Source organism: Calliphora vicina, chromosome 2, assembly GCF_958450345.1.
Source record: "Calliphora vicina chromosome 2, idCalVici1.1, whole genome shotgun sequence".
Taxonomy (NCBI): domain Eukaryota; kingdom Metazoa; phylum Arthropoda; class Insecta; order Diptera; family Calliphoridae; genus Calliphora; species Calliphora vicina.
The window spans coordinates 10,633,869-10,649,084 of NC_088781.1; the positions used below are offsets into that span (position 1 = coordinate 10,633,869).

At 32.3% G+C, this 15,216-nt stretch overlaps 4 protein-coding genes across 4 annotated transcripts; 2 read left to right on the plus strand and 2 right to left on the minus strand.

Annotated features, from left to right (window-relative positions):
• Positions 1 to 182: 182 nt before the first annotated feature.
• LOC135951414 (uncharacterized) lies at positions 183 to 2,580 on the plus strand. Its single transcript, XM_065501063.1, has one exon. The coding sequence runs from the start codon at positions 400 to 402 to the stop codon at positions 2,317 to 2,319; it is 1,920 nt and encodes a 639-aa protein (XP_065357135.1). The 5' UTR covers positions 183 to 399; the 3' UTR covers positions 2,320 to 2,580.
• Positions 2,581 to 3,791: 1,211 nt separating this feature from the next.
• LOC135951852 (putative leucine-rich repeat-containing protein DDB_G0290503) lies at positions 3,792 to 5,745 on the minus strand. Its single transcript, XM_065501585.1, has one exon. It carries the CDS (start codon positions 5,671 to 5,673, stop codon positions 4,033 to 4,035), a length of 1,641 nt encoding a protein of 546 aa, XP_065357657.1. The 5' UTR covers positions 5,674 to 5,745; the 3' UTR covers positions 3,792 to 4,032.
• A 3,318-nt stretch (positions 5,746 to 9,063) lies between these two features.
• LOC135950035 (outer dense fiber protein 2) lies at positions 9,064 to 12,383 on the plus strand. The gene is made up of 2 exons (XM_065499524.1): positions 9,064 to 10,191; positions 11,448 to 12,383. The coding sequence occupies exons 1-2, from the start codon at positions 9,215 to 9,217 to the stop codon at positions 12,322 to 12,324; spliced, it is 1,854 nt and encodes a 617-aa protein (XP_065355596.1). The 5' UTR covers positions 9,064 to 9,214; the 3' UTR covers positions 12,325 to 12,383.
• On the minus strand, positions 12,370 to 14,716 carry LOC135950036 (PAT complex subunit CCDC47). The gene is made up of 4 exons (XM_065499525.1): positions 14,107 to 14,716; positions 13,599 to 14,040; positions 13,192 to 13,539; positions 12,370 to 12,776 (listed from the first exon to the last, which is right to left on the minus strand). The coding sequence occupies exons 1-4, from the start codon at positions 14,493 to 14,495 to the stop codon at positions 12,537 to 12,539; spliced, it is 1,419 nt and encodes a 472-aa protein (XP_065355597.1). The 5' UTR covers positions 14,496 to 14,716; the 3' UTR covers positions 12,370 to 12,536.
• Between the last annotated feature and the right edge of the window lie 500 nt (positions 14,717 to 15,216).

Below are 15,216 nucleotides of genomic sequence, written 5' to 3' on the forward strand. Positions count from 1 at the left end.
ACAATTAATTTGCATAACAGAATTTGTGTGAATGAATGATAACCAAACACAAATACACACACCTCAAATTGATTTGGAAGAAAAATCAGAGAAAATTGGTAAACGCAAAAATAAACATTAATTTTGGAATCATCAACACCCCAAAAAAAAAAAAACAAATGAAAACACAACGAAACAAACTGAGAAAAACCAAACCTAATACAACACCATCAACAAGGTGAATCATGTGCGATTTTGTATTGGAACAGTTTATTATTGAGAATACAAATTTTCAGTATTCAAAACGATCGCCGAGAGTTTAGTTGAAATCGAAATGCGAAATTTTTAATTACGTTTGTTCAAAAAGCGGAAAAATTTAAACAAAAAAAAACAAAAAAAAAATTTAAACAATAACAAAATATGCCTTATAAATATTTAATACTTAAAATAATACTGGTGTTATGGTTATTTTATGTGGATAAAATATATTGCAACGAATCTTGTTGGAACAATGAGAATGAGTGCAATATTAAAACAGAATTATTTAAGAATTTGGAATTTTCAAATGGCATATCGATGCAAATTGATTGTCGTTCGAATTTGGAAGCAATCGGCAGTCAAGATCATCTAAAAAAAGCTGAAAATGATTTTCAAACATCAACAAAATATTTATTGTTGCCTCGTTTCATGGGCGTACAAGCTGTAATGCTGGATGGTTGCCAAACGCCTTTGAATGCGCACACTTACGGTTTGGAATTTTTGCCAGTCTGTAACAATATTACAAAAGCTTCCATTAGGCATTTTCATATGGACATTCTTATGCCTTTACATTGTAATGAGGAAGACATCCAGCCAATGCAATTAGAATATTTAAATATACAATTCAATGAAATAGCTGCCATAGATGCAGACTCATTTAAACGTAACTATCCCCAGTTGAGGGATGTTCTAATCGAAAAGAATTCATTGAAAATAATACATAAAGATGCATTTAAAACAATTAGATCATTAGAAAATTTATATATTGCCAATGAACCCGTGCTGATGTTGAAATTTCCTGATTTATTTGAATACACTAGTGTCGCCAGCATACATTTGGAGGCGCTAAAGCAGATGACGTCAGACATTTTCAATCATTTACCTGAGACTTTGCAAAATCTCTATGTAGCCAATACACCACTCGATAAAAATGCGGTGCTGCTGAGAAATTCTCTTGTTCTCAAAAATCTCACAATAACAAATTGTGCTCTACAAAGATTTACGCTACACGATATTCATTCAACCGTAAAACGCATTGATTTAAGTGGCAATGTCATGATAACTTTTACAGCATATGAGAATAATTTAAAAGAATTAGATTTAAGTAACAACCAATTGGAATGGCTGCCATTTGAATGGACAACAAATCTTACAAATTTGGAAATTCTCATACTCAAAGGAAATCAAATACAAACTTTGTCATTAGATAATCTATTGAAAACAATGCCAAATACTCATACATTTGATCTAAGCCAAAATCGCCTACAATCATTACAGGGTTATGATAATGGCATACAAGATGTAACTTTATCTCAAGTACGTTTAAGGTGTGATCAAAATCCCTGGGATTGTTTGTGGTTGCATGCGTTTGCCCATTATCATCCGGAGAAATTTCGCATATTACAATACGAAAAATTTATTTCAAAAATAAATGTAAATGGTCTTGAATGCATACCGGCAGAAAAAACACCCACTTCCGCTGTACCACAAAAAGCAACTATCAACGCTTCTCTAACAGATGCCCTAGTAACATACCCGGATCAATTTATGAATGTTTCAACGTATACTCTAGTTTATGGCAGTCCCTGGGAATTCAAAAGGAATCAAAGAGCCGAGGCTTTAATCATTGTCTTTATGTTGCCCTTGGGCATTGCACTTCTTTTTCTGCTGCTTTACATGTGGATTTATTGCCAGAAAATGTTTCATTTATCCTACTACCAGGGTATATCTTGCATGCGACGTCCAGCGAATCAGCCAAGTCAACGTTTTGATGTCGTTAGACAATTACCCCCACATCCAATTCAAACTGAGCCCCGAAGACCCTTGACACGAATAACTGACGATCATGATGAGGGTTACGAAGTTCCAATTAACGGTATTATATCCGAATGTAACTGCACGATGCAACACACTGATGAGATGGCCAAATGTCAAAAACCTCTACATATAACTTATGAACAATTGCCGACCGAAGAACCACCCAGTCAGATTTATGAGGAAATAATACAAGTTGAATCGTCACCTGGAAATGTTGCTGCCGGCAATGCCAGAAATACCTATGATCATCTTACATTTAAATAGAGTGCATTAAATTATAATTGTTTGTTATACCAACCATATTATATGTATATTAAAACTAAAAATTATATAAAGTATTTGTAGTATGTATTAAAGTGTTATGTATGTAGTTTGAATGTAAACAAATATTATCTGTTTGTGCGCTTGAGTAATAATTTTAAAGGTAAAATGTAAACCAACAAACTCTTATTGAGCAATGTATTATTATATAATAAGGTAGATAACCTTAAAATGTCTCAATAAATATGTAAAATCATAATAAAACATCTTCAAGTAGTATTTGATGCTAAGTAAACATATTTTTTAGAGTCCAACCGAATATACGGTTTCGGATAAGGCAAAAAATCAGCCTAATACTACACCATTTCCAATTGTATTTTAGAAGCTTCTAATTTCAGAAATTTCCAATTGAATTTTAGCAATTTCCAATTATATTTCAGAACACCATTTCCAATTGTATTTCACAAATTTCCAATTATATTTCAGAATTTTCTAATTGAATTTCAGAAATTTTTGAAATACAATTAGAAACTTTTTAATTATAAAAAGTTCTGAAATATATGTAAATGTAAACTGAAATATATTGGAATATTCTGAAAAACATTTAGAAAATTTTGAAATATAATTGGAAATTTCTGAAATTCAATTGTAATTTTCTGAAATTTTTTTTTTATTATTATATTCAAAACTTTTTTAAATGAGAAACAAGTTTTGAATATAATAAATAAAATCCAAGAAACTATATTTTATGGTAAAGACTTTTTTTTTTGCTTTATACTGAACTCAACAAACCATAAATAAATTCGAATATGTTATAGTGTATTCACACGATTGCTACAGACCCCTAAACCTGAGTCGGGTGAAATAAATCTACAGAAACCTTTGATACAAAAGAACTCAAATTGGATACGGACAATTTGCTAGATATACATCCCAATTATGAATAAAAATTCCCCGGGAGTTTTTTCCCTTTTCTCATTTTTCCCATTCAAATTCAATGGGGAAAAAACTCCCGGATATTTTTTATTCATAATTGGGCTGATATTGAATACTATACTTGAAGATCGAGAGACTATTGTGATTCGTACTTAACGAATGATTTGATTTGGATATATTTTCCTCAACTTCACTGGAAGTCAAGGAAAATGACCTATATGCCCTGATTTCCTGGGGGTAATTTTTTTTGGACCCATCTGTAATAGTGGAGTGATTTAAACAAGTTCGCGTTTGTGTGAAAATAAGGCCGAGTATTAAATTTTATTCAAAGTTATACAAATATGAAATTTTTATTAGCAGTTAAAGAGGATCAAGTACATACATAATCAACAATTACATTTTACAAAAATATATTCTACCTTTAATGATATTGCACAACTTATTTTTCCTTCAAATATTTTTACAAATATGTATATCAATCATGTAGATTATAAGCCCAATTATGAATAAAAATTCTCCGGGAGTTTTTTCCCTTTTCTCATTTTTCCTATTCAAATTCGATGGGAAAAAACTTCCGGGGAATTTTTTATTCATAATTGGGCTGTAAAAATACTTTTGCTTAATGCAAAATAAACGTAACTACAACTTCAAAATCTTTAGAATAACACATTTAAATTGTCTATTACAAAGAAAATTATTGCTTGCGACCCTTAAGGAAACATTCACTAGTTTCTCTAAAACTAGACATCAGAAAATTGCAAAAACCTGCAAGAAATTGAATCAAACAGTTTCTCCCATACCACGATTACGTATGATGGCTTGACGACTATTGTTATTGCCACACATTGTATAAATGTGTTTTCTTAGAACTCGTATATGCTTTTGGGAAACCTCAAAATTGTGCACCAAACTATTGAGTTGGCTTTGCAATTCCGCTATAAGACTATCTCGTTCTTTAATCAAACTTGTGGTCGAATTCTGATTGCGATTAAGTTTCATTTCAAGTTCGAAAATTCTCTTTTGCAGTTCTCTTCGCTGTTTTTCATTTTGCTCGCGTTGACGGTTCATTGTACGTTTGTTAGCATTTTGCATATTACCAATTTGTTCACCCATGCTTTTCAGTTGTTCGTTTAATTTTCGTTTTTCTTGCTTAAGGTCTGCATTATAGTTTTTGAATATTTTTAAATCCCGTTCGGCCACCTTTAAGCGTGAAATTGTTGTCATTTTACGACGGCTCATTTCCTCTAATTTTATTTTCAATTGATTTGCTTCGGCTTGTATGGCTTCTAAGCGTTTGTTGAGAATGCAATTTTCCTTGGCGACACGTTCTCTTTTAAGCTGTTCCTCCCTCATCATATCAGATAGTAGATCCACATCTCTTAGTTTCGTGTCGATTCTATGTCGCAACTGATCAATAATAACTGAAGCATCTGTTTCCAGCTGTTGGTTGTTACAGTTTAATTTCTCAATTTCCAATTGCTGCTCTTGCATGAGTTGCTGGGCTTTGACAAAACGCTTACGATAGTCGCTTAAGGTATTTTGTTGGTCTTCTATAATTGAAGAGAAACGTTCGCTGTCGTTTTGTAGCTTAGCAATAGTGTTTTTAAGCTTAAAAACATCAGCACCTGGCTGTGATTTCGATTGGTCATCGATTACAGTTTTAAGGGCCAAATACACATTTTGCAGACTATTATCGTTAGTGTGAACTGGATTTACATTCTCTTTGTTATCTGATTGCTGATGAACTCTGCGTTCTATAGTTTCCCCTTTGTGATAATTATCGCTTGGTAAGTTCTTCAATTTATATTTAATTTCTTTGAGGGGTTGTTCATTTGATAACATGTGAATAAAGCTATTGCTGTGGTGAAATATTTCGGTATATTTTCGTTGAAGTGAATATTCGGTACCGGTAAAACTGCTATCTGAATAGGTATCGAAATCACCACAAGGCAAGTTGCGGTTGTTAAGCAGGCTATTATGTTTCAGTTTCATTTCATTCAATTCCGAATTTATTTTCATGTACTTTTCTTGCAAATCTTTTGTACTATTCGTATATTCTCTTAGCTCATTCCTGTACTTTGACAATTCCTCCTTTAATTTCGCACTCATTTCATGTCTTTTGGTCCTTTGATTAGTTTTAAAATTATTATCAGCACTTTCCAAAAGATGGTGGGGAGTTTCCTCATCTAATTTTTCAAAATTATCATCGGAATATGTGTATTGTTTAAACTTTTGGAAGCTATTGGTAGGAGAAGGTGGCATTTCACTTGGTAGTGAGTTTTCCTTGTTCTCATCACAATATGTACGAAATTTTTGTGTTTTACCCAATGTTGGTGTTGGTGGCTTATTTACACTCTGTTTGCAGGTAAACTTAAAATTTTGACTTTTATGCGCCATATAATGTTGTAATAATTTGCTCATCAATTTTATGTTTATACAAATAAAGACTTTTGAAGATTTGTAGAATCTTTTTTCCAAAAATAACGACAAATAATTTTTTCAACACAAAAAAACACTTAATAAAATGAAAAATTATAAATTTTTATAGTCAAATAAAAAAGTCGAATATATTTTTAAGGCTCGCAAATAATGATTTGAAATATCACACTGCAGTACGGTTTTCGAAGTTTTGAAACAATGTTTAAATCTTCTGGCATTCAACTTTAGTTGTTTAATTCGGCATTCCTTTATATTTAAAAACTGGTTATTTTAAATGAGACCCACTAGTCGTCCATGATTGCTCTGGGTTCATCCATAAATAATGTTTAGATTCAGAACGAAACTTAGATCAAAACAGTCCTCGTTTCTATTATGATATCTTATACATCTTTTAAAATTAGTTTTCATAATGTTACCGCTAATGTACCCTTCCTGTTTGCGCGAATACTGGGACTATAGATGAAGATCAGGGGTCAATGTGCCTGCGGAATAGAGTCACAAGGGAGAAACTAGTTTGGGCAGTAAACACTTTTGACTCAGATAAATTGTCGGTTCCGGACGGCTATGCATTCCGGAGTTGCCTAAGTAGCGTGGAGAGCGGGTGAAGTGAGATAAAGTTGATTTTAATAACTAAACCCGGTAAGGCCTGAGCGACTGTTGGATATTTTTCTTAGGAGCTTTGAAAATTATCTCATTATCAACGCTCAGCCTGTGTAACATAATGATAAATCTGTGGAGAGTACACTACATCAGGTGGGTGGTATTGAGCATGGGATTTTGGACATAGAGCCTTTATAATATCAAGATATACGCAATCAGGACAAGGTATCAAGATTATCAACTCAACCCTAGGGGATTAGGATCGCTAGGATGAGTACTGTCTCTCCAGCTGTGATTACTGGCGGTTAACTTTTATTCTTAGAATTTAAAGTTGAAGATAGTTATATATGCTGATGATGTTGTGATTCCAATTAAGGCAAAGTTTCCCTCCACAATCAGTGAAATCATGCAGGCTGGGCAAAGGTTAATTAGCTGTATGTGATTAGCTGTAGATATCATAGAGGTTTGGGTGGTTACTGCGTAACTCAATCCGAAAACGGAAATGTTGGAAATGGTGTGGTAAATACATTGTAATTCGAAACTATTTCCTCTCTAATCGAATTACACAATAGTATAATGGTAAATTGCAAAAGAGCTTTAGGTTGGGCACCGTATCATGTAGGATAATGATGTCGGGAAGTAAAACTATTTGACACTATTATAGGTTGATCTTCGAATTCTGGTACAGTAGGACGGTTTGCATGGTATCCAAGGCTGGATACAAAAGCAACCAGATTACTAATTGGGTTGAATAGGAGAAGCCTCAGAACTTTAGTAGGGATGATAACCGATCACTGCTCAATTGGAACCTTCAACAGAGCTTATTATGTGCAACTGTCTTAAATTACAAAGTCTTATGTGTCGATTATGGATGGCAACCGAACTTTAGATGCGTTGTCAGTTGCCTAAATGGTATTACAGATGGCAACTGACAGCATCATTTTCTGTTGCCAAATGCCAACCAGAAATTTGTGGTTGCCCTCTGGTAACGCAACTGAAGTTCGGTTGCCATCCATAATCGACACATTAGAAAATAATGGCTAGGTATAAGATTCCAACATGATCTATAGAACATAGTTAGATATAATCTGTCCAATCTACACGCAGAGAAAAAATATAATTGGGCATGGTTACTGTAACCATTTATATAGTGTTACAAGTTTTTTAACTATATTATAGTCACAGTAACCATTTACATGATTGTGGTAACCATAATATGGTTAACTTACGATTCACATGATTGTCTCAACCATATATATGGTTACAGTAAACATATATGTATATGTTTGTGGCAACCATATTTATGATGAATAATTTTATCATAATATGTTGTTCTCAGATTATGATAAGCCTTAAGCCGAGAGCACCATAATATGATAAGTCCTTCATCATATAAATGGTTGTCACAAACATACATATATATGTTTACTGTAACCATATATATGGTTGAGACAATCATGTGAATCGTAAATTAACCATATTATGGTTACCACAATCATGTAAATGGTTACTGTGACTATAATATAGTTAAAAAACTTGTAACAATATTGAAATGGTTACAGTAACCATGCCCAACTATATTTTTTCTCTGCGTGTACTAGACTTTATCAGGGGAATATGTTGGCTATTTCGATGAGAGAATTCCTATATATACCTATTTTTATTTTCTTTCCTTCAGATTAGAATTTCGTTTCGTCCTTAAACCTTACTTTTTCCTTTCTTTCCATGTTTCTAATTCTATTCTTAAATGGATCCTATGGGTTTCCGAGTGGTCTCTTCTAAACTAAACTACATATCGTTATTTAACCCTCCGTTACTCGCAACTGATCTAGTTGATACATGCAAAATTTTTTTTTTTTAATTTTTTTTAAACACCCTTAGTTTTAAGCTATTTTTTGATAAAAAATATATTTATACCAAGGCGTATTAACAAGGTGAGTGCATAAAATCAGCTGTTTCTTAATTCGCTGTGGTTTTATGTACACTATATGTCAAACATTGTTTATGTTTACATTTGTTATTGTAAATAACATAGTAATATTTTAATTCGCCTTGATTTTGACATTTACCGTACATTTTAACAAAAACAAATTGCCTGTTGTTTTTGCATTGTTGTATTTGTTGCCGGGACGCACTCACCTTGTTAATACGCCTTGATTTATACTACAATTTTATTTCTATTATTGTTTTAAATACTTTTAATTTAATATTATTTTTATGTTTTCGAAATAAAAAGTGAAGAAATTATTTTCAAACGCGCCTTTATTTTATTGATATCAATTTGATACATTGAGACATAGACAACAACTAGATAGGTAACTGAGAGCCAAAACCCTAAGTCTGTTGTCAGAAACCTAATTCATGAGAATGTATTGCATGTATTTTGTTTTTGTATCACCCGTATGTGTGAAAAAAGAGTAATATTTTATTCTCTCCTTCCGTTCTATGCGTTTATTCTATGCATTGCGACTAGTCTCGATTGAAAATGATTGCGACTAACGATGGGTTAAATAGAGCCAGTTCAGAAATGCATAACTGCTATGCATTGTTGGAAATGGAAGCTATTGATTTAAAACCTGAAGTCATAGACAAGAATTAGATAGGTAACTGAGAGCAAAAAAACTGTTGTCAAAAACCTAATTCATGAGAATGCATACATTATGTGAAAAGAGTAATTTTTTCCTCTCTCCTTCCGTTCTATGCTTTTATTCTATGCCTAAAGTAGTTTTTAAAAAAATTAATAAATATGAGTTATCTTGGCTAAACTTTTCAATTATATTGACAAAAGACATCAAAAATACAAAAAAATTATAATTTTTTTAAAAAAAAAAATAATTCAAAGAAAAAATATTTTATTCTCAAAATTTTAAGTGACCATTACGAGTTTTCTTACTTTTAAATTAGTGAAAAAAATTAAATAAAAATGGCTAGTGAAACGGATCCTGTTTCAAATATATCGGAAAGAGAGGAAGCCGGAACTGAATTTACAGGAAATGAAGAATATGGAGGGGAATTTGAAGTTGAACAGACAGAGTATGATGGAGAAGATTATACTCCACTAAGTGCGAATGAGGATCCAGAGAAACAACATCAATACAAGGAATATAGACGTCTCGAAAGAGATATCAAATATCAAAATGAGACTTTAGAAAATCTTAAAACTCAAATACAAAAAATGTCAACTAAACCCTGCCTAACGCGCAGTGAACAAAACGATTTGAAAAATTTGAAGGACAATTGGGAGCAGGAGTTACAAAAGCTAGGATGCCTCATCGATAAAGCAATACGTTTGCAAAATTTTGGCTCCAAAAGGCATTACAGAGAGTTTCCACTTATTACCACATTCGATGAGGATAACTTGAATCTTACACTGCGCACCTGTGAAACATTGCAAACTCAAGCAGCGAAAAGTCAGCCTAAGGCAGGAAACCTCAGAGCATCTGGTGGTGAGTCAAGTGAATTGGATAGACCGTTTTCTTGTAAAGATAGTGCAATGAGTGTGTCAGAAGAACGAAAATTGATGAAAGAGATTTTTGCCGCTCTTAAAGAGTGCAATAATCTTAAGGAATGTCGTTCACAAAAACAAAATCGGTCTCCACGCCAATGTAAAGAAAACGGTTCATTGGAAAAATTAAAAAATCAAATAAATTGTATGCAACAAACCATATCCAAACTAAAGGATGAACTAAATAAACGTGACACTAAAGAAAATGGTTCATTTTGTGATAATCATCAGAAATCAAGAAGCACACAGCCGGCAACTCCTGCCTTAGATCATTTAATGTGTCTTGGTAAAAAGAATGCAAAAGCTGAGAATTTTCAACAATTAAAGGAAAACTATTTATATCTGTTGACAGAATTCAGTAAAAAGGATGAACAACTTAAGGAGCTAATGAAAAAGTGAATATATTTTGTTTTATAGCGTTATCTCTTCTAAAGTGTTGAATTTTCTTAACTAGAAATAACTACTTACGAAACTATATATGACAACTCAGTGATTTAAAACGGTAACGGTATTTTGGATTATTTTAGTAACAGTGATTGCGTTGCTTTTTGTATTGAGCAGTAACGGTTATTGCTATTACTGTATCGTTGGACTAAATTCGTACATTCACATTATTATTAACCCTTTCAGACATTTTGTCCAATATATTGGACATTTGGGTTTTTCCTTTTAAAGTATAGATAAAGTATAAAGATAGATTTTTACAGTTAATAGCGTTACCTGGCAGGCATGTGTGACATTTACCTGTAATTTGACTTCATATTCTTAATTAGCAGCCTCAAATTTGCTTACACTGTAATTTTCAGTTTTCTATCTCAACTAATTATATTTAATGTCAGAAAGGGTTAACAATGAAATATAATTTGAAAAATTTAAAATCATAAGAAAAACTGCAGCACATATTTTAGGCATTGAACTAATAAAATTCTCCATAACATGTCCGCCTCCAAGCTTAACTATTTCGGAAACTCTTCTTATTCCATCAGAAACCACAAAATTAAATTTAGATTCATCGGAAAATAAAACATTATTCCATTGCGCAATAGTCCAGCACAAGTGTTCTCCAGCAAATTTAAAGCGAGCTCTGCGATTTTTCTGCGATATAAATGGTTTTTCGCAGCTCTATCTATAGCTTTTGAGGCTTCTTTTAAATCTAGACGGAATCTAGTACTCTAAAAGCTGAAGTGCATGGATCTTTTTTTTAATACTCTCACAATCCGTTTATCTTCCTCAGTTGCTGAGCATTTCGGTCGACCGAATCGGTAAATAATTTTCAAATTTTTTGTTTTTATAATCGAGAAAATCGGTCAACAAATGGCTGAGATATAAGGAAAAAACCAGATATCGGGATTACTAAGTCATTAATATAGAAAATATGGATATCTAAAGATAGATATTTCAGAGTCCTTTGCAACGACCTAAAATGGGTCAAAATCGGTAAAAATATTTTTCAACCCCAATTTTTTTTTTTTTCACCAAAAGAAATTTTGTTCACTAATAAATTTAAAAAAATAGTATTTAAAAAATTAAAAAAAATTGTTTTAAACAATTTAAAAATAATTTTTTTCACTAATAAATTGAAAAAAAAATTTTCAAAAAAATGTTTTTAATATTTGTTTAATTAAAGATACCACAAATTCTAAAATTCCAGATTAAGAAATTCATGCGCAAAATGTTGTAATAAAAGTGCCGATGGTGCTGCTACAGGCGACGCCGATGAATCCGAATTGATACTTTTACGCAATCGAATTAATGAAATGAATGAAGAACAAGTCGAATTCAAATGTCTCATGCGGGAACAATCATTGCAATTGGACGATTATCGTAATAAATATCTAACGGCTCAACAGAAAGTAGAAGAACAAGGTGCCCTACTAGAAAAGCTCAATATGAACAATAAACGCATTGAAAAACAAATAAACCTAGAAGTTAAAGAAATTCGTGCCAAGTTTCAAGAAAAACTTGCTGAACTATTGCATTTTCCCAGGCTTTTGGAAAATGAACAGCTTAAGTTGGCCGAAAACTGTAAAGAAAAGGAAGAGCTGGAAACTAAGCTGGTTATAGTGTGCAAAGAACTAAAAAATCTTAAATCAAAAACACAAAATGACAACGCTGAGGACTGTAAGCCACAACTTCAAAGATGTCAGCAGGAATTGTCTCAGGTGAAGAAAAATATAGAGGAAATTCAACGACAAAGGGATATGTTCTGCGAACAGTTGAGAACAACCATGGATGATTTAAACACTTTACGTGGCGAATCGACCAAGATTATAGCCAGAACAAAAGAGCGTTCCGATCTTATTAAGCAACAACAACAAGATCAAATCGATCGTTTAGAAAAGCAATTGGCTCAATGTCGTGCTACGGCCAGCTTGTCAGTTAGCGATCGCGAGTCGGTTATACGGGAAATGCAAGGACAATTAAATACTTTGTCGTACAGTTTCGATGGGGCTCAAAAACAAATCAAAACACTAAGGAATCATATAGCATATATGTCTAATGAAAATAGTTTTCCGGCCAAATGTTAAAAATATAAAAAAAACTCTGAAAAGTAAAAAGATGAATAAAAAATGTTTGTTTGGTTTTCGGTGTTTTTTAAATTTTCTATTATTCAAATTAATGTTAATTTAAACTTGTTAATAAATACATAATTGAATATTAAATTATAATATTAAACCAATTACGTGTCGCTTTGAGAACTGAGACATATGTATGAAAGTAAGGATGGGTTTAAATTCATTTAAAGCGATTTTACGGCTAAACGTTTCATTTTTGGTGTCTTCTTCTTAGCCTGACGTTTTTGTTCCTTTGCCTCCCAACGACGCTGCTTTTCGGGATCGTCTTCAGCCAAAATACGTTCTTTTTCTTGTTTGCGTTTCTCTTCGCGGCGCTGAGCTGCTGCTTCGGCACGAGCAGCATGAGTACTTTTCAAAAATTCTTCCTCGACACGATTTCTATTCTTCTCAGCTTTTTGAATACCCTTAAAATTGAAAAGTGTACAGTTCAGTTTATGGAGTTCATTTATTTTATGTTCGTTAGATGAGGCATGTAATATGTATGAAGTGAATATTTTAAAGAAAACTATGAAGCTTAACTTATTCTTCTCAGAATTGTGCTATTAAAAATTTAACAAAAATCTATGATTTTCTTTTTACTGAGAATTTCTTCGCAGATTATAAATCAGAAAAATTATTTCTACCCCAAAATAAAAAAACATTAAAAAAAAAATTGTCACATAATCTCCAAAAAATTAGATAAGATAATTTGAATTAGAACAATACTTTTAAAGACATCTATGGGTTGACTTTATCTAACTACTTTAGTTTTATACGAATCAGTTCAGAGAAAAATAATGATGAGCGTTAATTTTAATGAATCAATACTTTAAATCTTACCTCTTTGGATATACGTTGAACTTTAAGGCGCTCCATTAAATAGAAAATCAAAATTAGCAATGGTTTCACACTTTCCATGTCTCCATCCTTGGGTAAATTAAAGCCAGCCATAAGGACTGGTTTAGTTTCAGGTTGCTTTAAAATATTCGTTTCGTCTTGTTGTATGGGACCGCTAAATTGGTCCGAAATATGAATATAATCAATAAATTGTTGATATTTGCTGAGAGCCGTTATAACACGGTTCTCAAGTATGGCAGAGGTGGCTTCTGGGATTTCAGAGAGTACACTGAAACCAGTTGGCACGTTATAACGTGTCTCTGGTTTACTGACTAGAGTACAATATTTGCTCTAAAATATAAAAATATGAAAAAGACGTTATGGTAAAATATTTATTATTTCTTACTTACCAAATCGGCATATTCCTTAAACGCCTTTGTTATAGTCTTTCTAGTACCAACACAAAATACAAATGGATCCATTACACCACGAGTTAAATCAACTTTAATGTGTAATTGATCTTGTTGTGGGCGCATCAATCCAGCTACTAATGATACCAAATCTTGGCGTTTAATCATTTTTAACTCGACTAACATGCCTTCGCAGCAGGTACGTCCAGAGCACCAAAGTGTGTATAAGCTTTCACTTTCTTTCATCAAGCCCGGATTCTCATTTTCTTGTTTTCCATCATCTCCCACCAACACGAAATTGTCATCGAGCAAACCCTTGTGGGTGCTATACCACAAATGGGCCAATTTGGCATTTTTAGCTTTGCCGGCGAAAAAGTTTGTGAAATACACCATAAGACCAGCCAACATCAACATTTCCATCCAATAAGAATCCCAATGAGTTCTAAAAATAACGTATGGTTTTATAAACAAATTTAATAATGTACAAAATAAACTTAAACAAAATTACCTGAAATGCATAGGTATCTTGGCAACAGTGAGTTTTGGTTCAGGTGCTCTTTTATCTATCACCTCTTCCTTAGCATCACCACCATCGAAACCCTCGAATTCTTCGTCATCTTTGAAAAATTCATCTTCATCCTCAACGATGCCATCCTCTTCATCATCTTGCACATTAACCGTGTTTACGGGTTCCTTTTCCTTTGTAACTGGCAGCTCATTTGAGTCTGCGACTCCTTCGCCCTTAACATCTACTGGAGCCTCTATAAATTCATCATCAGAGTCGAAATCTTCAAATTCCGCAAAGTCATTGTCTTCAAATGCTGACACAGGCGTTAAATCAAAGGTGATAAAAGCACAGCAAACAAGTGCGATCAATAAAGCTTTGATTAGCTTCATTTTTATTCAATAAATTAAAATAATTTTCTTTTAATGTTTAACTTATCATAACCTCAAACTAAAAATATAGGTCAATTGGTTATTAACAAATAGTCATTAAAATTTGTTACCGTTTTATGGTGGTAACTTGACTTAATCTTATCACTAATTATTTAATTTATCTAAATTTTTTCCAAACTAATCCACCGAAAGAGCACGTCACACTATTTTAATTAAATAAAAAAAATGTAAATGTGAAACCGATTACTTTTTTATTATTTGACAGAATATTTTTGCTGTCAAAAGAAATTTCACTGTGAAAATACACTAAGAAAAATTGTATAGCAATATACAACAGATATAAGATAAAATATTTGATGTTAGTGTTGCCATTAGACAAATAATTATCACAAAAGAGAATAACTGCATTTTAATTAAATAATAAAAAAAATGTAAATGTGAAACCGATTGCTTTTTTATTATTTGACAGAATATTTTTGCTGTCAAAAGAAATTTCACTGTGAAAATACACTAAGATAATTACCAAAATAATCCAAATTCGCGTTACATTTTACCGTTTTAAATCGGTAGCCGGCCAACTTTTTTTATACTTTATTCTTTTGTTGGAATACTGTCAAAATAGGCGGAAAACTGTAAAAGCCGAGAAAAGGCAAGGTTATACATATTTAAAAAAAAAGAAATGTTATTTATACAATTTCTTAAAAACTAGTTGCTCCTATGA

Coding starts and splice junctions, on each gene's coding strand:
- LOC135951414 (XM_065501063.1), top strand. CDS start 400: ATGCCTTATAAATATTTAATACTTAAAATAATACTGGTGTTATGGTTA.
- LOC135951852 (XM_065501585.1), bottom strand. CDS start 5,673: ATGAGCAAATTATTACAACATTATATGGCGCATAAAAGTCAAAATTTT.
- LOC135950035 (XM_065499524.1), top strand. CDS start 9,215: ATGGCTAGTGAAACGGATCCTGTTTCAAATATATCGGAAAGAGAGGAA. Junction 10,192..11,447: donor CTTAAGGAGCTAATGAAAAA/GTGAATATATTT, acceptor CTAAAATTCCAG/ATTAAGAAATTCATGCGCAA.
- LOC135950036 (XM_065499525.1), bottom strand. CDS start 14,495: ATGAAGCTAATCAAAGCTTTATTGATCGCACTTGTTTGCTGTGCTTTT. Junction 14,041..14,106: donor AAGATACCTATGCATTTCAG/GTAATTTTGTTT, acceptor CGTTATTTTTAG/AACTCATTGGGATTCTTATT. Junction 13,540..13,598: donor TTAAGGAATATGCCGATTTG/GTAAGTAAGAAA, acceptor TTTATATTTTAG/AGCAAATATTGTACTCTAGT.